Source organism: Lynx rufus, unplaced genomic scaffold (assembly GCF_022079265.1).
Source record: "Lynx rufus isolate CCGP_SWC_20201006 ecotype Redwood Valley unplaced genomic scaffold, mLynRuf1.p SCAF_2, whole genome shotgun sequence".
NCBI classification, from domain to species: Eukaryota; Metazoa; Chordata; class Mammalia; order Carnivora; family Felidae; genus Lynx; species Lynx rufus.
In genome coordinates, this window is record NW_025814834.1 from 29,942,574 (window position 1) to 29,964,486 (window position 21,913).

At 36.7% G+C, this 21,913-nt stretch overlaps 1 protein-coding gene across 3 annotated transcripts in view; it reads left to right on the top strand.

The window, feature by feature from the left end:
* Positions 1–17,270, top strand: part of NDUFS1 (NADH:ubiquinone oxidoreductase core subunit S1) — a 31,171-nt gene extending 13,901 nt beyond the window's left edge. For all 3 annotated transcript variants that reach the window (XM_047083812.1, XM_047083813.1, XM_047083814.1), the window contains exons 12-19: positions 545–673; positions 1,631–1,760; positions 4,247–4,407; positions 9,658–9,812; positions 12,006–12,181; positions 12,739–12,873; positions 12,975–13,047; positions 14,860–17,270. In XM_047083812.1, coding sequence (XP_046939768.1) covers positions 545–673; positions 1,631–1,760; positions 4,247–4,407; positions 9,658–9,812; positions 12,006–12,181; positions 12,739–12,873; positions 12,975–13,047; positions 14,860–14,951 — 1,051 coding nt within the window. In that variant the 3' untranslated portion in view covers positions 14,952–17,270. The remainder of the gene's footprint in view (positions 1–544; positions 674–1,630; positions 1,761–4,246; positions 4,408–9,657; positions 9,813–12,005; positions 12,182–12,738; positions 12,874–12,974; positions 13,048–14,859) is intronic.
* Positions 17,271–21,913: the final 4,643 nt, after the last annotated feature.

A 21,913-nucleotide genomic window follows, 5' to 3' on the forward strand; every position in this document is an offset into this window, starting at 1 on the left:
TCCTGATTTTTTTTTTTAAGTTTATTTACTTAAAGAGAAAGTGCAAGTCAGGGAGGATCAGAGAGAGAGGAAGAGAGAATCCCAAGCAGGCTCTGTGCCATCAGTATAGAGCCTGATACGGGCCTCGAACCCATGCATTCTGAGACCGTGACCAGAGCCAAAGTCAGATGCTCAACTGACTGAGCCACCCAGGCGCCGCAGGTGACTCTTAATCTTGGGGTTCTGAGTTCAAGCCCACATTGGTGGTAGAGTTTACTTAAAAAGATAAATTTAAAAAAGAGAAAATACACCTATGGCTGATATGTGACCGCTTGGATTCTCCATCATACCCACCAATTTGTTTTCACATATATAGGCCAAAGTCAAGCCAGGAACTATTAGAGAATCCAGTTATCAATAATAAGTATCTGAAACTTTGATGTAATTTAGAAATACTTCCTAAGAATTTTTTGTCTGGGAATACCTTGGGTTTGTGGACATGAGAATGTTGCGTGGATTGTCATTGTGTATTAGTAAACCTGCATTTTTAATTTTGTATTTCTAGCACAGATTTGCGTTCTAATTATCTTCTTAATACTACAATTGCTGGTGTGGAAGAGGCAGATGTTCTCCTTCTCGTTGGTACAAATCCGCGTTTTGAGGCACCGCTGTTTAATGCTAGAATTCGAAAGAGGTTAGTAATATCCAGGGTTTAAAAACTGGTTATATAATAATTTGTTTTACATCTGAAAAATGACTACTTAGCTGATTCCTAATAGTGTTAGTCGGAATGAGACTCCAGAAGATAATTGGAGGGCTGCTTCTAATCAATCCATTCCTTCCCTCTTCTCCTGCTGATCGTTTTACTTTATCTTCTCATTTTGAAATAATTCAAGATGCACCAATTTTTCCATAATTTCTTTTATAATTTTTTCTAATGATATTTTTTTACCTGCCCAGGATCCAGTTTCAAGTCACACATTGCAATTAGTGTCATGACTCTCTCCAGGGTTTTTTGTTTTTTTTTTTTTTACATTTTTTTGAAGAGCAAAGCCAGGTATTTTGTAGAATACCTCCATCTTTTCATATTTTAGAGATTTATAAATAGGTTGGTATAATTTGTCTATAATGTGATACTGTTGAGAGTGACAGGGGGAATTAATTACTCCAGGGTAACAGATGAAGACCAGCACTGTCTCAGACAAACAATATTTGGTCACTTCATTTGTAACTATTTTTAGAAGAACTGGTTCTATACTTGCCTATCAAAGAGAATAAATATGAATGATGTAGTTTATTTTCATGAACTATATTAAAGTGGCCTTAATGGATAATTAGGAGATGACTGGCTCTGCTGTGATAAGGCAAAATAAAAATTATAAATCATTTATTCTAAAATTAAAAGTTTTATTTATAGGTTGCGTAGGGTTCCTAACAGCAAATTAATTCACTGACTTACCTTGGTGTGTATTCTTACAGCATTATTATTTTGAAAGGTATACAATAAGTTGTATCTGTTAAGGTTAAGTGTGCTGTGAGTGTTTTTGTGTTTTTAACATTTGTAACGTAAATGTAGACCCTAGCATTGATGAGACTGATGACTATTCTGAATTAGTAATTTAGCTCTAAAAGTTTGTCATTTTTATTTCAGCTGGCTTCATAATGACTTAAAAGTGGCCCTTATTGGCAGCCCAGTGGATCTCACTTACAGATATGACCATCTGGGAGATTCCCCCAAAATTCTTCAGGAGATTGCTTTGGGTAACCATCCATTCAGCCAGGTGCTCTCAAGTTATATGTACCTACCTTTGTTAATTTTTAAGCATTTTTAGTTTAAAAAGTTACTGTTTTATAATAGTGATATATGATTACTGTTAAAAATTACACCAGTACAGAAAAGAAAATGGAAGAAAGTAAAGTATTACCCCAAATTCCACCAACCCAAACAAGCATTGATGAACCATCATAGTCATCTCTATTCATGTATAGAGCAAGATGGATGGATAGGCAAACAAAGATGAGATCGTGTTATACATGCTGTTTTTATGTACCATGGTTTAATTTTACTTGAAATTATCAGAAAAGAAATTGAAGTGAACCTGAAACAATTAAACTTTAGGAAATCTTTCTTTATTGCAAGAGTTATTACTAAATTTCACCAGTCCTTCCCTACTGAGCGCTTTATTTACATTTATCTCATTGCTGTCTGATATTTATAGGTCTTAATTTACTTTTCCAAGAGGGGCTGATAAGTACACTATACCTTGAGTTCTTGCTTGCTTGGGAGTGTCTGTTTTATTCCTGAAGAGAGTGTTGGCAGGATACAGAGTTCTTGAGCCACACTCTTTTTTTTCTCTTTGTGAACTTTATAAACAAGGCCTTTTGTTACTGTGGAGAAGTGTGATGTCAGTCATATTTCCCCCCCACCCCTGTCCTAATTTTTTTTTTTAACTGTCTAGGTACTTATTTAGAGAGCTTGAGCAGGGGAGGAGCAGAGAGAGGAGAGAGAATCCCAACCAGGGGTTTGCGCAGAACTCCATGTGGGACTTGATCTCAAGAACTGTGAGATCATGACCTGAGCGAAAATCAAGCATCAGACGCTTAACCAACTGAGCCGCCCATAGAAACTTTTTTTTTTTTTGATACTTTATACTTAGATCTTTATCTTTGAAATTTAATAACTTCACCAGAATACCTTAACGGTGGTTCTCTGTCACATTTTTATGGGACATGGTATACCTTTCATTGTGAAGATTCAAGGTTCTTTTTACTTTAGTATTTGTGTGTGTATGGTGGAGTGCTGATTGTTAAAAAAATGAAAGAAGTTTCTGGTTTTCATGTAATGGCTCTGGAGGGTAGGCAGTTTGACAGATGTTGTGGTTGTCCAAGGATGTCATCATGGAAAGACATTCCTTCCTGCTTTACTATCCTCTGTGCCTTTGCTTCCTTGTGTTTGCGTGTGCGCTTCTCCTTATTGTTCCAAGATGGTGTAGCTTTAGGCGTAGTCAAGGGGGACAAGGCAGCTAAGCCCAGTTCCTTTGTTTTGAATAGGAAAAACATGATTACAACTGCAGTGATCAAAAATATAAAAAAAATACTTAAAAGTGTCCCTCTTTTCTAGTTCCTATCTCCATGCCCCAGAAGATGATAAGTATGTTTTTTTTCTATACTAGATTTAAGTCTGTTTTCTATTAAGATGTGCTGCTAACAAAAAAAGAATGAACCAACAAAGCAGATACTGGATCCCCTTGTGTGTCTTTTTCTGTCATTTTTCCTTTGTTCTTTTATTCTTTTTCAGTTTGCTTTATATGATTTTGTATTGCCTGTCTTTCTTGTCCCTATTTTTGAAGTCCTGTTTTATTTTGTTTTTTATTGTTTCTGGAATGAAGTTCATCGCTAATTTGTTTCTCTTTCAGTTCTTTCCTGAGTTCTGTGACAAAATGTCTTTCTATTGTATAATACTCTCTGTTTTGTCACTCTTCTAAGCCTTTCTTTTCAAGCGAGAAAAAGCGTGTTTTTCATTTTCTCTGAGGCTATTGAAAACTATTTCTCTGCACACTTCACATTTTCTTGGGAAATTCCTCTTGTGATCAATGTCCTCCCCTAGTATGTAGGCATAATTTTCATGCTGATTCTTTGCTTTGGGCCGCTTATTTATTGAGGAATGATATAGAGGGTGGACAGGAGAGTGAGCTATATAGTCTTCAGCTTTTAATTTTTCTATCCTCCACCAAATCTGTTGTTTCCTTTGCTTTTGGCGTGCACTTCCCTTCATGTTTTGACATTCAGGAAGCAGAGCCCTTAAAGTCTTAGCTATTCTGCGTTGTAATCCTAGTGATTGTTGCTTTCCCTACCTCTTCCTCCTTGTCTGGAGCATGGTGGGTAGATAGACTGTAGCATGGTACTTGAGTGTGGTTTTTCCTCTTAGACGGTACCAACTAAATGTCTGTAGGGACGTTGCCCAGTTTTTCTTGGACATACCCATAATCATTCTGACCAAAGGATATTTGGGAAAGTCTTTCATTCTCAGTACTTAGTTTTAGAAAGTCTGTTTTATCTGATTCTCACTTAGCCATTTCACCGTAGCATTGGCAACATGTTTTTGGTTAAATCTGGTTGGATGTATGTCTATATGTTGATTAGTAAAAATCAAAGGCATTCTGCATTGAAACTAAAACTTGACACAACATATCGTAGATGCAAACTTGATTAGATTTAGTTGATTGTTTAGATTTTTTTAATCAAAATTCTTTTTTTTTTTAAATAGGTATTACATGAAGCTAAAAAACCAATGGTGGTTTTAGGCAGTTCTGCACTCCAAAGAAATGATGGGGCAGCAATTCTTGCAGCTGTTTCCAACATTGCTCAAAAGATTCGGACGAGTAGTGATGTTACCAGTGATTGGAAAGTTATGAATATCCTTCATAGGTATGTTGAGTAATTGTTTTATATACTGTAAAATTCAAGTAATTTGTGTACGTGTATTCTGTTACATTGTCACATTTAGACTTACAAACAGCTTAATATTTAGCATCTGTAGCAGATGCAAAACAGATTAAAACCTTTATTTTCTGTGTGAGAAGAACCTGAGATAATAAATAATATTTAAAATATTTGAAAAAGCAGTGCTGACAAAATTTTGAAAATCTGTACCCTATTAGTATACCTTGGTTCAATAATTGCAACAAGTCCTGTGACTTCGACTAAATGATAAAAATGTAAACATGAGAACTCAATGTAAGGAAAGTTTTTTTTCTGACTATATTAATAATGCAAATTTATTTTAGAAAGTTGGAAAGAGAACAAAGTATACAAAAATGGAAATTATCCTTATTCCACAATTTAGAGATAATTACTGTTGCTACTTCTGGTCCTTTTTTTCCTGTGTAAATATTTTTCTAGTTATATAGTTGAAATCATATTGTGTAAACAGTTTTGTAACCTGGTTTTGATCAATTTTCATTACCTGATAAAATTTCCTCCTGTAATTAGAAATTTTTTATAAACTTTAATGGCTGTTTAATATCATGAATATGTATAAATTTTTAGCTATTTCATTATTATTAACATGTAAATTGATGCTAGTCTTTTTTTTTTTTCGTTAAGAGAGAGCAAGAGTGAGCAGGGGAGAGGAGCAGAGAGAGAGAGAGATTGATTCCCCACACGATGTGGGGCTTGATCCCAGAACCTTGGGATCATGACTTAACGCCAGAATCATGAGTCGGATGCTCGACTAGCCACCCAGGCACCCCTAGTTTAATATTTCATTTCATTTCATTTTATATTTTATTATTTATATTTGAGTTAGTTAATAGTGCAATATTGGTTTCAGAAGTAGAATTCAGTGATTCATCATTTACATACAACACCCAGCGCTCATCACAAGTACTCTCCTTAATCCCCATCACCCATCTAACCCATCTCCCACCTACCTCCCTCCATCAACCCTTGGTTTGTTCTCTATTGTTAAAAGTCTCTTGTGGTTTATTTCCCTTTCTTCTCTTCTCCCTCCTTCCCATATGTTCATCTGTTTTGTTTCTTAAATTCCACATATAAATGAAATCATATGATAGTTGTTTTTCTCTGATTTATCTGGCTTAGTATAATACATTCTAGCTCTATCTATGTCATTGCAAAAGGCAAGATTTCATTCTTTTTGATGGCTGAGTAATATTCTGTCGTGTTTGTATATGTGTGTGTGTGTGTGTATGTGTGTGTATACCACATTTTCTTAAAAACATTTTTTTTTTTTTAATGTTTATTTATTTTTGAAGGAGAGAGAGACAGAGTGTGAGTGGGGAGGGGCAGAGAGAGAGAGACACAGAATCTGAAGCAGGCTCCAGGCTCTGAGCTGTCAGCACACAGCCTGATGCGGGGCTCAAACTCACAAACCGCGAGATCATGACCTGAGCTGAAGTCGGATGCTCAACCGACTGAGCCACCCAGACACCCTGACACCACATTTTCTTTATCCATTCATGAGCTGATGGACATTTGGGCTCTCTACATAGTTTTGCTATTGTTGTTAATACTGCTGTAAACATTGGGGTGCATGTACCTCTTCAGATCTGTATTATTTTTTATCCTTTGGGTAAATGCTTAATAGTGCAATTGCTAGATTGTAGGGTAGTTTTACTTTTAGTTTTTTGAGGAATCTCCGTACTATTCTCCAGAGTGGCTGTACCACCAGCAGTGCAAGAGTGTTCGTTCCCCTTTCTTCATATCTTTTCCAAAGCCTGTTGTTTTTTGTGTAGTAAATTTTAGCCATTCTCACAAGTGTGAGGTGGTATCTTACTGTGGTTTTGATTTGTATTTCCCTGATGAAGAGTCATGTTGAGCTTTTTTTTTTTTTTTTTTAAATCTGGGGGGAGGCGCTAGTCTTTAAAAATAATGCAATATGGGGGCGCCTGGGTGGCGCAGTCGGTTAAGCGTCCGACTTCAGCCAGGTCACGATCTCGCGGTCCGGGAGTTCGAGCCCCACGTCAGGCTCTGGGCTGATGGCTCAGAGCCTGGAGCCTGTTTCCAATTCTGTGTCTCCCTCTCTCTCTGTCCCTCCCCCGTTCATGCTCTGTCTCTCTCTATCCCAAAAATAAATAAACGTTGAAAAAAAAAATTAAAAAAAAAAAATAATGCAATATCAGAGAAAGTGAGAGAGAGAGAGAATCCTAAGCTGGCTCCACACTTAGCGCAGAGCCCAACCCAGGGCTTGATATCACAACCTTGAGATCCTGACCTAAGCCGAAATCAAGAGTCAGACACTTAACCTACAAGCTACCCAGGCACTCCACGTATTACTTTTCAAATTCGTTTAAGGATTAAAGCTAACCACTTTTATTTTTTTTTTTAATTTTTTTATTTTTTTTTTAACGTTTATTTATTTTTGAGACAGAGAGAGACAAAGCATGAACGGGGGAGGGTCAGAGAGAGGGAGACACAGAATCTGAAACAGGCTCCAGGCTCTGAGCTGTCAGCACAGAGCCTGACGCGGGGCTCGAACTCACGGACCGCGAGATCATGACCTGAGCCGAAGTCGGCCGCTTAACCGACTGAGCCACCCAGGCGCCCCAAGCTAACCACTTTTAAATATGATAGGCAAATTGTTTTCATTTAGAAGTATTTTCATACATTCTAAAACATCAATTTCAGTGTTATATTTCTCCTTTATTGGTTTGATTTGGCATTGCAAATCTTGTAAACACTTTGAAAAACTTTATATTTTATATATATTTTTAAATGTTTATTTACTTTTGAGAGAGAAAGAGAGAGACAGAGTGAGTGGGCAAGGGGCTGAGAGAGGGAGACACAGATTTGGAAGCAGGCTCCAGGCTCTGAACTGTCAGCACAGAGCCCAACATGGGGCTCGAACTCAAAAACCACGTGATCATGACCTGAGCCAAAGTTGGACGCTTAACCGACACCTCTGGATCCTTTCTGGTCACAATTTTTACTTCTTATTTTTAGTTCACCCTTGCATCCATGTCCTTATTCGTACAGTTTTGTGTTTCTGAATGGGTACCAAAATTAGTAACTTCAAAAAAATTCCTGAATGTCTAACAATGTATTTCTGGTTCCTTCTCACAGATAAACACCTGGCTAAGTACAAAGGTGACAGTCTTTTTTCCTTTAATAGTCAGTAATTTTTCATCATTTCATTTAACATTTTAAAGAGAATCTCCTGTAATCTCAGTTTTGTCCCTGAGAATGACCTGACTTTGTGTAGGTGTGCGTGTCTGCTTGCTTGCCCTTTGGTTCTTGATTTTTAAGGGTTCCTTATTTTTGATGTTAAAGAAAATTCTACCAGAACATAAGTGGTGACACTCAGCTGTCATTACCTTTGCCTGGGAATATCATAGTTACTGGTTTATTTAGTTACTTGCTCTCATGCAGAAGCTTCTTTTGTTATGCATTGGTGGCCCTCAGACTTTTGGTTCTTTTCCCTCATAATTTTTCTCATTTCCTTTTTTTCTGGGTTTAGAGAAAATGCCTTTTTAGAAAAAGTGTATTTATTGGGGCACCTCGGTGGCTCAGTTGGCTAAGTGGCTGGCTTCGGCTCAAGTCATGATCTTGGGGTTTGTGGGTTTGAGCCCTGTGTCAGGCTCTGTGCTGACAGTTTTGGATTCTGTGTCTCCTCTCTCTCTCTGTTCCTCTCCCATTTGCGTTCTTTCTCTCTCTCAAAAATAAACAAACATTTTTTAAAAACTTTATTTACTTTTGAGAGAGAGAACACAAGTGGGGTAGGGGTAGAAAGAGGGAGATTGAGAATCCCAAGCAGGCTCTGCACTGCCAGCACAGAGCCCGACACGAGGCTCAAAGTCACTAACAGTGAGATCATGACCTGAGCTGAAACCAAGAGTCAGATGCTTAACCGACTGACCTACCCAGGCACCCTTAGAGAAAATGTCTTGTTTTGTTCCATCATTTTGTCGGTTTTCATTCTAGACAGCACTGACGTTGATGTAATTTTTAATTTATTAACCTTGTTTTTCATTTCATTATTAAAAGATTTCCTTTTTTGAAAGTTCATTTTAGTTTATTAGGACGTATCTTTTATTGCAAAGGCAAAACTTAGGCTTACTGAGTTTGTTTTTCCGGGATGAGGTAGACTGTCATAAGTTAATGTGAGTCTCTGCTCAGATCTTTGAGAGAGAGATATCAAGACATTAAAAAAATACTATTGGGGCACAGGGATTAGTTTTGAAATTGGGAATTAGGAGTCTTCCAACTTTGTTTACTTTCATGATAGGTTTGGCTATTCTGGGTCCTTTGCAAACCATATGAATTTTAGGATCAACTTGTCAGTTTCTGTAAAGTATTCAGCTGGGATTTTTGATAGGGATTGCACTGAATCTATAAGTTCAATTGGTGAGTATTGTCTTAACAGTAGTAAGTCTCCTAAACCATGGACGTGGGATGTCTTTCCATTTAGTAAGGTCTTTAATTTCTTTCAAAGTTGTTCTGTAGTTTTCGTTATATATGTCTTACACTTTTTTTAAAAACGTTTCATTCTTTTGACGTTATCCAGTCAGAGTTTGACAGAGTAGTAGCATCTGGTAGGAGTTGGTTTGACCTGCTCTCCTCCCCCAACAAATAGGTAAAACACCAATCTGCTTTATATATAGTAGGTCCTCAGAATGGCTACTATTTCTAGAAAGAAAGTTAACATTAGCAAATTAGACCAAAGACTGAGTTGTTCAGTGTATAGTTATTTCAGACTTGTTCTTTAAAGGATTATTTTCTGCTTATAAGAGTAGTATATGTTCATAGAAAGAACTTCATAAGGACATACACCCATGAACTAATTATAGTTTTCTCCAAGTTACAGTCTTATGGGTAGTGTTTTAATTTCTCCCTTTCGGTTTTCAAAATCGTCTAATTTTTATCTAATGACAGTTTTTGGCTTACTGTGTTGACTAAGAACCAATTTTAGGGTAATTTCAATTGGCATAATGTTTCCACAATTATTCTAATAATTGTAAGCACCTTGTTTGTTTGCCATTCTTAAAACAGTAAAAAACTGCTGTTTCTGGTTTTGACATCTGTTTAAAATGGGTAAAGAAGATAAGGGAAGGTCTTTGTCAGCATTGAATAGAAAGGAGATTAAGTATCATTTCAAGAATCACATTTAATTTTTTATAATGATAACACTGCAGGTGTGCTAAAAATCTGATTGTTTTACAGGATTGCAAGCCAAGTAGCTGCTTTGGACCTTGGCTATAAACCTGGGGTGGAAGCAATTCGTAAGAGCCCTCCCAAAGTGCTATTTCTCCTGGGAGCAGATGGAGGTTGTATCACTCGACAGGATTTGCCAAAGGATTGTTTCATTATTTATCAAGGTAAGTAGCATCTGTGATACCAGAAACAGAAGAGAATCGAATATTGTGTAGATTAGAAACTGTATGGCAATATATTTAGTGGATTGAATATTTTCTGTTCAAGAATTTCATACACACGCCCCAATATTTTTTTAATATATTTTTTTAATGTTTATTTATTCTTGAGAGAGAGAAACAGAGTGTGAGTAGGGGAAGAACAGAGAGAGAGGGAGACACAGAATCCGAAGCAGGCTCCAGGCTCCGAGCTGTCCGCACAGAACCCTATGCAGGACTCGAACCCATGAACCATGAGATCTTGACCTGAGCCGAAGTCAGATGCTTAACTGACTGAGCCACCTAGACGCCCCTCAATATTTTTTTTTTTTTAATGTTTTTTATTTTTTTTTTATTTTTGGGACAGAGAGAGACAAAGCATGAACGGGCGAGGGGCAGAGAGAGAGGGAGACACAGAATCGGAAACAGGCTCCAGGCTCTGAGCCATCAGCCCAGAGCCCGACGCGGGGCTCGAACTCCCGGACCGCGAGATCGTGACCTGGCTGAAGTCGGACGCTTAACCGACTGCGCCACCCAGGCGCCCCTATATTTTTTAAAAACCAAATCATAGGTTTTATTAGTTACATAGTTGATACTGCAATTGAGAATTATTACCTGTAGAAAAAAAGAATTATTACCTGGGACACCTGGCCAGCTCATTCGGTAGAGCTTCTGACTCTAGATCTCAGGGTCATGGGTTCAAGCCCTATGTTGGGTGTAGAGATCACTTTAAAAAAAATTACTTAAGGGTCCTGGGTGGCTCAGTTGGTTAAGCATCGGACTTCAGCTCAGGTCATGATCTTGCGCTCCATGAGTTCAAGCCCTGCATTGGGCTCTATGCGGATAGCTCAGAGGCTGGAGCCTCCTTTGGATTCTGTGTCTCCCTCTCTCTCTGCCCCTCCCCTGTTCGCACTCTGTCTCTCTCTCTCTCTCTCTCTCTCTCTCTCTCTCTCTCTCTCTCAAAAGTAAACAAATATTTAAAAAAATTTAAAAAAAATTACTGTCTGATGATATCTAATAACAAAAAATTAAAGGAAGCCTAAATGCTTCAGTAACAGGAATGGTTAAATTATGGTTTATTTATACAGTGAAATATTATGTAGCACTAAAATTCTGCTTTTCAAAGAATGTTTACCATTATTATATAATTAGAGGAAAGCACTTTTATATAAACAGTATAAAAAGTTTAAAAAATCATGAGTGTTATGTTACAGAACATTTAATGAAATATATTTGACAGTACTCCTTTGGCTTCTTTGTATTTGACTCATTTTCTTGAACTCTTACTCATAAATGTAATCAAGTTTCCCTGGAATAGATGGAGTCCAGAGTGTTCCTGGATATTTTACAGGGAAAAGTATTACATAACTCTCTACTTCATTTTACACAAACACCATAAATTTATTAATAGGCTTTTTATTGCCATGGCACATAAAAAGCATTATATAATGTTTTGTATTTTTTGTTTGTTAAAATTAAAGCAAAATACATAAATTACATCCAGCTCCTTATCGTATCCAGAGATAATCATTGATGATGGTTTTGAAATGTGTGCTTCATGTATTTTTCTATGTATGTACAAAAATGAGACTAAATATTTTATATATTTTGTTTAACTCAAGTTCTTTTTTCCTTCTAACAGTTTCGTTAAACTATTAAAACTTTCATTATACTATTTCAGTTTTTCAGCAAGCTATTTTGTATAGTTTTCTGTTTATTGTGTTTTTAGTATTATCACTGTCATTCCTGAACTACATTTTTGTTCCTCCACCATTTCCATCTACTTTACCAAATTTCACTTACATATACCTGAGCATTTCTAGTTTGTAATTATCAAGAGAAATAATATAGCTAGTTGCCCATATATGTGCGGTGTTATGTGTATTTCTGTATTTGCAAAAAATTATGTGGGAAGATACATAGCAAATGCTTATCAGTGATTTCTTTGGGAAGGGAGTTGAAATGTGGGCTTTTTATTCCAAAAAATTTTTATATTGTTTTGTATATTGTAATTTAGTAAACAATTTTGTAATTATTTTTTGTTTTTTAACACTTTTTAAATTCTTAATGGGATTTACAAAAGGGTATCTTCTGGGTTCATGTATGGTACCTAATCAATTTTTTGCTAAAATATGGTTTGCATTTTCCGTCTTTTCGCAGGACATCATGGAGACGTTGGAGCTCCAATAGCTGATGTTATTCTCCCAGGCGCTGCTTACACAGAAAAGTCAGCCACTTATGTCAATACTGAAGGCCGAGCTCAGCAGACAAGAGTAGCAGTGACACCTCCTGGCTTGGCAAGAGAAGACTGGAAAATTATAAGAGCCCTCTCTGAGGTATTTGTTTTTAGTGATGTTGCTAATGGGAAGTTTGACTTGTTAGCTTGTCAAAGACAAAGTGGATGCAAGTCTGAAGTGCAGAGATGATTTGAATAATCTCTGTTGGAAAAATATGTTCAGAAAATGGGAATTTGATATTGGTGTTTTTATTTTTGGCTTATTTTTTGCCTAAAAATACTGCTTTTAACTCTTTTTATTGTAAAAAAGAAAAAAGGCATCATGAGATTTAAAATTATACACAGTTGTCTGTAGATTTTGTTTATGATCAGTATCAGGTTAGCAAAAGCATTCAGATTTAGCATACCATTATCTCTTTAATGATTTATTTCATAATCAGTCTAATTTCTAAAGAGAAATTACTAACATACTGATAGCTGTTTATGAATTAAAATTTTTGACCATTGTGTTCTCCACTTAACCACAATATACATGCTAATGAACGCCAATAGAATTTTCATTGGCACAACATTATTTCACTATAGTTGCAATTATGTATGATTTGAATTTTTAAATACTAAAGCTTTGTGTCAATTTTTGGGACCTGATATGTATAGATTGCAGGTATGACTCTTCCATATGATACTCTGGATCAAGTAAGGAACAGATTGGAGGAAGTCTCTCCTAATCTTGTCCGATATGATGATGTTGAAGGAGCCAATTATTTCCAGCAAGCAAATGAGCTCTCCAAGGTAAAAACTTGCCTGTATGCAGTTTTCATACTAGTGTATCCTCTGGTGTTAGTTTTCAATTCTATTATTGATCTCATGCTTTTTTGTTCTTCTTGTTGTAGCTAGTGAACCAGCAACTTCTTGCTGATCCGCTTGTTCCACCTCAGCTAACAATAAAAGACTTCTACATGACAGGTATGCATCTGTCAGCATGCCTGCCAAATATAAAAGGTGGGAAGGTAGAAGATCACCTAATTTAGCATCGTGATTCCAACGTCTTCGGGTGCCTGGGTGGCTTAGTTTGTTAAGCGGCTGACTTGATTTTGGCTTAGGTCATGATCTTATGGTTCATGAGCTCGAATCCCATATTGGGCTCTGTGCTCACAGTGCGGAGCCTACTTCAGATCCTCTGTCTCCCTTTCTCTGCCCCTCTCCCGCTCAATCTCTCCCTCTGTTTCTCTCAAAAATAAATAAATGCCAAAAAAAAAAAAAAAAGATTCCAACCTGTTATTAAGAATATTTGATATTTTTATTTAATCTTTGAAAATTTTCAAACATCAGAAGTAATGTAATTTGTATCATCTGATTTTACTCTTTTTTTTTTTTTGTTTCTGAAATGTAAGCATGTTTTCAATATAAAATTTTACTGTTGTGTATAAAATCATTGTATACTAATTTAGGAAGCATTTTTGTAAGTGACAGCCAGAATTGCTAAGGTTTTTCTGAGAAATACAGTAGAAATAACAAAACTCATGTTAAACAGTGCTTCTAGGTATGCCTGGGTGGCTTAGTTGGTTAAGCGTCTGACTTGGGCTCAGGTCGTGATCTCATGGTTCGTGAGTTCGAGCCCCGCATCGGGCTCTGGGCTGACAGCTCAGAGCCTGGAACCTGCTTCAGATTCTGTGTCTCCCACTCTCTCTGCACTGCCCTGCTCACGCTGTCTCTCTCTCTCTCAAAAATAAAATAAATAAAAACAAACAAACAAAAAAACCCAGTGCTTCTGATGTATATTGTTAGGAATGTTCTTAAGGAATGCAGACTTACTGAAACTTCTTTACTGCAAATCTTCCATTTGGTATAAAATAACACCTGATATAATATCTGTGTTATGAGGTAATTTAAAAATGATTTTAAATAATTTTCTATCAAAGCAGATAGTGTATTTTTTAATTTTTTAAGTTTGTATCTAAGATTATTGTTAATTGTTTTTTAGTTATGTTTGTTATAGAATACATACTTAAGCCCAAAGAGCAAACAATTACTATGATCCCACCATCCAGAAAAATAACTATATTTATTTTTTTAACATTTTGTCAGGCATCCAGGGATATACACATACATTTATTTAAACAAAAGATATGATTATTCATTTATGGGGGGGAGGGGGGTTGACAGCTTTATTGAAATATCATCCACATACCATGAAATTCACTCATAAAGTGTACAATTCAGTGGATTTTAGTATACATACTATTTTATAAACTTTTTTTCAAAAATAGTATTTTGTACATGTTTTACCTGTCTTTAATAATTTTCTACAATATTTTTAATGTTGCACACTAGCATGTTGTATGAATGTATATAATTATTATTATTTTAAGTTTACTTATTTTGAGAGGGAGAGAGCATGCACAAGTAGAGAGAGAGAGGGAAAGAATGAATACCAATTTGTGCTGGCAGCACAGAGCCTGACTTGGGGCTGGATCCCATGAACCCGTGAAATTATGACCTGAGCCAAAATCAAGAGTCGGACACTTAACTGACTGAGCCACGCAGACACTCCATGGCTGTATATATATAATTATTTAATCATTCCTAGGAGTAATTGTTAAAAACATTTATTAGCTAATAAGGGACTTCTGAATTTGTTGCTCTCGCATTACATATAGTTCAATAGGGTTTTATAGTCTTTTTTTGTTGTTCCTGAATATGTGCAACAAGAAAGTTTTACTGTGTGCTTTTTTAAAAATTGTATTATCAAAATGCACTTTTTAAAATATCTTTCAGACTCAATTAGCAGAGCCTCACAGACAATGGCCAAATGTGTCAAAGCTGTCACAGAAGGTGCCCAAGCAGTAGAGGAGCCATCCGTTTGCTGAAACATCTACTAGGAACCCTGTTTTGTTACAAATAATTAATGGACAATTATGTTGGAGTGATCTCCTACAGGTTTATCTGTTTAAAAAATAATCTGAATGATGTAATATTTAAGATTGTACCATGCTTATTTGAAAATGATACTGTGGTTATTAGTGAATTTTGAGGTTTCAAAAACATTTATGTGTTGTATGTAACCATTGTTAAATAGTTTAATGAACATATTTACAGATGCTCTTTCACATAAAAGCGTTGGTAATCTTTGTGACACATATAAAGAAAATCCTTAAAATAGGAGTTTTTGTTTATTTTCATTGATCGTTTATGTTTGTAAAATGGTCCTTCCATTAGGAGCCACTGTTTTCTAGTGCTAATGATCTAAGCATTCTGTCAAGCTGGGTAAATAGAAAATATATATATAATATAATCCTACATCAGATATGTATTTGAACAATTATAATTAATCATAATAATGGTAGATCATGATTATTCAGCTTTTCCTGTATGCTAAGCACTCTGGTTTTATGTGTATTGTCTTGTTTTGTCCTTGCTACAATTCACTGAGATAATGTTCTCTCATTTTACAGATGAGGAAACTGAAGCCTAGGGGTATTTGGTAGCTTGCCCAAGGTCACAGCAAAGTCGAGGACTCAAGCTTAGTTCTGACTCCAAAGCCCATTGTTCTTTCCTGCTACACATAATTGCCTCCCATTAATACAGATCCTATAGGTTATTACTTCTAAGAATTAGCATTGAGAAGCTTAATATATAGTCCATTTTTCTGTTTTCTCTTGAATCTGTTTCTATGTCACGGTGATTTATGTGACATTTTTCTTTGTGTAAGAGATTATACATACACATACACCACTAGAGTGAAGGAGTAAAGAGATATAATTTAGGTCTTTATTGAAGTTCCATATTCATTATATTAACACCATCTGTCGTCTTAAATGAACTAAATTATTCCAATAATAGAAGAAAAACTGACAGCTTTCATAATTTTCATTGTTAAAAAGTAAGTAAAAATTTTACAATTAACCTAGGAGATAATCTAACATTAAATTTTTTTCACAATCTATGGTCAGAATCCTTTTGTTTTATAATCCTTATTCCTATTTTCACTAAAGACTTAGCCCAATTATAGGATGCAATATTCTTGATACAATAAGATTTTTAAAATAATAATATGTCATCGATACTTTATCTTCAGAAATTGTACAAAATGTGTCACTTGTAACAGCTTTTTCAGAACCGTTTATCTTCTTTAGTAAAACATTAAGAAATGTATTTTGCTTAAAGTACTTAAAATTCTAAGTTGCCTGAAATTATACAAATTCTTGCTTAAAGCCTTTGAATTCAGCACAACCTTTCTGTCCCCTTAGCACTGTAGCTGACCTCGAGGGGGCATATGTGGCATATGCTGTTTTGTATTTTACACAGTACTTTTCAGTGAATGTTAGTAGATTTCATAGGCTTGTTGGTGAGGGAACATTGTGTTCAAGTGGAGAAGAGGTGACATATAACCAAATTGGTCCAGAATCCTTGGGCTGCCATCTAGGCAGTGCGTGTTGAACTTGTAATTCTTTAAAGAATGCTCTGTCTGGGGTAAGTAGTGCTCTGTAAAATTGGCTTGTTTTTACATAAAGTAAACATGCAAGTCTGTCTGATGAGTGCCTATTGTGTGTAATGCTTAATAGTAAGGTTATTGCGGACATAAACATTAAGGGTGGTTGCTAGGGAAAAAAGACTTTCTGAAGAAAAGCTCCCAGATAGAAAAGAAATATGTATAGGTGAGACTAACCTGGCTGATGGAATTATGGTTCTAAGTAATGAAAGGGTCAGCAGTGAGAAGGTCTACAAAGGCTGAGGGCCAAATCCCTTTGGGTGAAGAAACCAGTCTGAAAATATCCAGGAAGAATGATACTCATTTATACTTGATTTAGCCAAAAGGGAAGCTAAGAAGCAATGGGAAAAGTAATATCATTTAAAGAGGACCTTCTAAATCTGTATCTCTAAAGCTTGAAGTACATTATGTCTAATTTCACAAAAAACCTGCAACTAATAGGTTTGAGACCCAGGAAATATGAAGTAACTTGCCTAAAGCTACAGAGTTACAGACTAAAGGTAAGGGAGTTTAAATTCAAGATATTTTTATTGTCCCATGTTGCCTCAAATGTAAACCTTTTGGACAGTATGAAAATTGAGTACATGTACAAGAAGAATCTTAATGCCTAAGCTCCATACAGAATGCTCCCCAAATTTATTGTGAATTGTATTATAACAAATACGTTAATAAAAAGTATTATGCCTTCTTAATAATACTCAGTATACAATCATTATTGTTTGTTGCTGAGTTGTTTAAACACCACTTCTTGCCAGGTCTGACATATCTAGTTCAACTTTGGAAAGGTATTTAGAAAAATTTTAATATTGTTCGTTTGTAAAACGGGGATAAAAAATCGAATAATTGTATTTACTTCTGACGTCAAAGAGTTGTTTTGAGGAGTAGGTCAGAAAACCTATGAAACTCTTAGCTTTCTTCCTGACACATAGTAAATGTTCAATGTGCTCAATAACTGAAGACCATTATTAGAGGAAAATGTGTACTCAAAATTTTGCTCAGTTTCAGGAGGTTGCAGTGAACCATCCGTGGGAATTCTTTTTTTTTTTTTAAACTCTGTGCCCTGCCCAACATGGGGCTTGAACTCACAAGAGATCAGGAGTCACTCTACTGACTGAGCCAGCCAGGCACCGCCAGGGAAGTTCTTTATCCTAAAATTAAAAGTTCCATTCTAAATGAATCAAGTGAAAAACTCAAACTATTGATTGTGAAAGTCATGCCTAATATAACCTCCAGCTTACATTTTTCTAAAGAAATCCATTCCTTTCCTAAGGCTCCAAGGAATTAAATTGACTTATCCAAGGTCAACCTAATCAACAAAACACTGCTACTACGGACCGTCCACCAAGGTTGTGAAATTTATTATGTAGAACTCTGCTTATTTTGATAGAACTTTTACCAGTCAAGTAGAAAGATTTACTGAGTGTTGTGTTCTAACCCTTAAAAGAGAGTACTTCTAAGAGCAAAACCATAAAAACAATGCTATCAGAAGAGGGGGAAAATACTTGCTAGTAAAGTAAGGGTAGTAAGATAGATAGTAAGGTAATAGAGGGTCAGAGCTATTGATGTGCACAAAGGAGGCCAGTGGATTCTTTTGCCAACATAAACTTCTAGCTAATATAAACTCAGCCTTATTGTTACTCTAACCAATTACACTGCCACTATTCAACACATGAGAAAAGAAAGCAGTGCTAAGAGGTGTTTTGTTTTGTTTTGTTTTTTAATGTTAACATGTCATGACTACTGTTAAGATGTCCCTGGTAATACTACAAATCTGTTGGTAGCAAAGGTCTTGTATGGCTGTGAAAATGAGGGTTCAAATAGAAATTATGATACACATTAATATTACAAGCTATTTTTTTAGGACATTTGGTGAGGCTAGTCGTGTCTTAGCATGCCTAGACCTTGTTAGTGATTGACTCAACTTTTGAAAACGAGTGGGAAAAAATCTGATAAAGATCTATTGGAAAAAAATATAGAGAGACAAAAATGGCCACCTTTTAATAATGATGAAGATAGCTAGTAACTCCCTAATAATTTTTAATAACCAATATTTTAAAATATCTTAATTGCATAGTACTTTAATTATTTTGTTTAATTTAGCCTAAGAGACCATGTTAATGAGAAAACTGACTAGATCTCAGGTCTAGATTTTAAGAGAACAAGGATCTTGGAAACAAATACCTTTTGCTTAAAGTATTTGTGAATTTTACCATTGAAAAACTTTGAAGATTGATTTACCTATGACTGATATTCAAGATCTTTGACATCTTAATATTTCAAAAATAACTTACACTACAAAGCATATGTTGGTATTGAAAAACATGGCAAATGTGTGGTTTACGACTAGTCATTAGTTTATAATATTTAATTTGAATTGGTATGTAAAGAGATCACAAGATGAATAACATTTATTTAGAAGCATATAATTTTGGATCTGGAAAGGACTATAGAAAGAAATCTAGTATTACATATGCATTTTGTAATTGTGGAAATAGAGAATTAAGGACAAATTAGAGGCAGGTTTTTTAATTAGAAACAGCTCTTTTTTTTACTATTTTTTTTAACATTCATTTTTTTGAGAGACAAGAGTGCGAGTGAGGGAGGGGCAGAGAGAAAGAGAAACACACAGAATCTGAAGCAGGCTCCAGGCTCTGAGCTGTCAGCACAGAACCTGACATGGGGCTCAAACCCACAAGCTGTGTGATCATGACCTGAGCTGAAGTCGGGTGCTTAACAAACTGAGCCACCCAGGTACCCCAACACTCTTATTTAAATGAAGAATATGTAGCAGCACCTGGGTAGCTCAGTCAGTTAAGAATCAACTGCAGCTCAGATCATGATCTTGTGGTTCACGAGTTCAAGCCCCACGTTGGGCTCTGTGCTAACAGCTCAGAGCCTGGAGCCTGCTTTGAATTCTGTGTCTCCCCTCTCTCTGTCCCTACCCCGCTCGCAGTGTATCTCTCAAAAATAAACATTAAAAAAAAGGTTTTTTTTTAATGAATATGTAGTGAAAACATCAAAGTCGATGACAACTAAAAATAGGATACAAAATTATGCGCATGTTATGTGTGGTAGGCTGCCTTGAAAATGACCCCCACCATCCCTGCCTGTTGGGATTCATGCCCTTATGTCCTTATGTAATCCCCTCTCCTTAAGTGTGGGCTGGATTTACTGATTCACTTGTAATCAGTAGGGATGTCCCTGCTGAGATTAGGTTTTTAAAAGACTGGCTTTCATCTTGGTTGTTCTCTTACTCTCTCCCTCTCAGATCACCACCTACCATGTTGAGAGGACACATAGGCAGCCTATGAAAAGGACCATGTGCTAAGGAACCAGCAATCATCAGCTAAGGATTCAGCAACCACTTGAGTAAGCTGAATCCTTTGGCCCCCAGTTGAGATGGCTATAACCCATAGACTTCCAGATTCCCAACACACAGAAACTGAGGTACTAAATGTTTGTTGTTTTTAGCCACTAAGTTTTGGGTTATTTTGTTATGTAATAATAGATCACTAATATGCTGTAATTATAACCTAGCAAAAGCATATGGTAGGATGACTCACATACAATGACTGACCCATGTGGGAGTATAAAGGCCTGACCTTCTAGATCCACTGGAGGACAACTCTAAAGGGCTTTCTTATATCTTAGCTTCTGAGCTCTTTGTGGGTTTGGATGAGATTGTCATTGGGCCTGTACTACAGCTCAGCCTTTCCCTCTGCCCATTCCTGTTTTCTTTCCCTCCTTAACAGGTGTTGACCTTCAGGGAACTCCTTAATAAATATTCTGTACACTGGGGTGCCTGGGTGGCTCAGTTGGTTGGGCAACCGACTTCGGCTCAGGTCACGATCTCACAGTTTGTGGGTTTGAGCCCCGTGTTGGGCTCTGTGCTGACAGCTGAGAGCCTGGAGCCTGCTTTGAATTCTGTGTCTCCCCCTCTCTCTACCCCTCCCCTGTTCATGCTCTGTGTCTCTCTGTGTCTCAATAATAAATAAACGTTAAAAAAAATTAAATATTCTGTACACTAAACTCTTCTCAGAGTCTGCTATGTGGGGAATCCAGTCTGTGATAGCATCCGGAATATCTATGTATCCTAGATAGCTGCTCCAATTATCACTGTTTCAGCCAGCAAGACATGGATGGATGAGAGAGAGGAAGTGGAGTTTTATTTTATTTTATTTTATTTTATTTTATTTTATTTTATTTTATTTTATTTTATTAATTTTTTAGAGAGAGAGTGCGTAAATTGGAAAGAAGGGAAGAAAGAAAATCTCAGGCAGGCCCCACGCTCAGCGTGGAGCCCAATGTGGGGCTGGATCCCACGACCCTGGGATCATGATCTGAGCTAAATCAAGAGTTGGCTACTCAACCGACTGAGCCACCCAGGCACCCTGCCTTTTAGCATTTTATTGACTTGACGTAGAAATTGCATCATTTCCACTCATATATCATAGGTAAGACTTAATAGCCACATTCACCTGCAAGAGAGGAGGCTGGGAAATATACCAACTAAAGCCATCTACCTAACTAAAACAGATTCCTATTTAGTTAGTTTTGAGAGAGAGAGAGAGAGCGAGCGAGCAGGATCAGGAGAGGGGCAGAGAGAATCCTAAGCAGGCCCCATGCTGTCAGCATGGAGCCCAATGTGGGGCTCAATCCCACAAACCATGAGATCATGACCTGAGCCCAAATCAAGTGTCAGACACTTAACCAACTGAGCCATCCAGGTGCCCCTAAAACAAAGATTCTAAGAGATAGTGTTCTAGTTATTTTTTGCTGTGTAACAAACTACCCTAAAACTTAATTATATAAAACAACAACTATCTTACTATGCTTATAAGATGACTCCATGAGTGCAAAGTACAGAAAGGGCACAGTAGAGATGGGGTGATCGATCTGTGTTCCATAAGGCTGGATCCTCAGCTGGATGAATGGAATTCTACAAGATGACTGAAACAGCTCGGGGCTGGAGCACCTGTGGTGGGAAGACTCCGTTCCCAGATAGCGTCTTCACTCACAAGTTTGGCTCCTGGGCTGGAATGCTAGAAGGACAGTTTCAGATGGGATTGTCTTCAAGAGCATCTACTTGTGGCCTATTTAGCATGACAGTCTCAGGATAATCGTAGAGTGTTCAGGGCTCCAAGAGCAAGAGCATTCCTGGAGACCAATGAGGAAGCCGCAAGGTTTTTTATGACTTACCCTTGGAAGTTCTATAGCATCACTTCCACTGTCCACAGTCTTAGAGTGCACCCAGATTCAGGAGGGGGAAACATACATCCCATGGGAGGAGTGTCAAAGAATTAAAACTGCCACAAGGGTGAATATTGAGGGACAATTAGT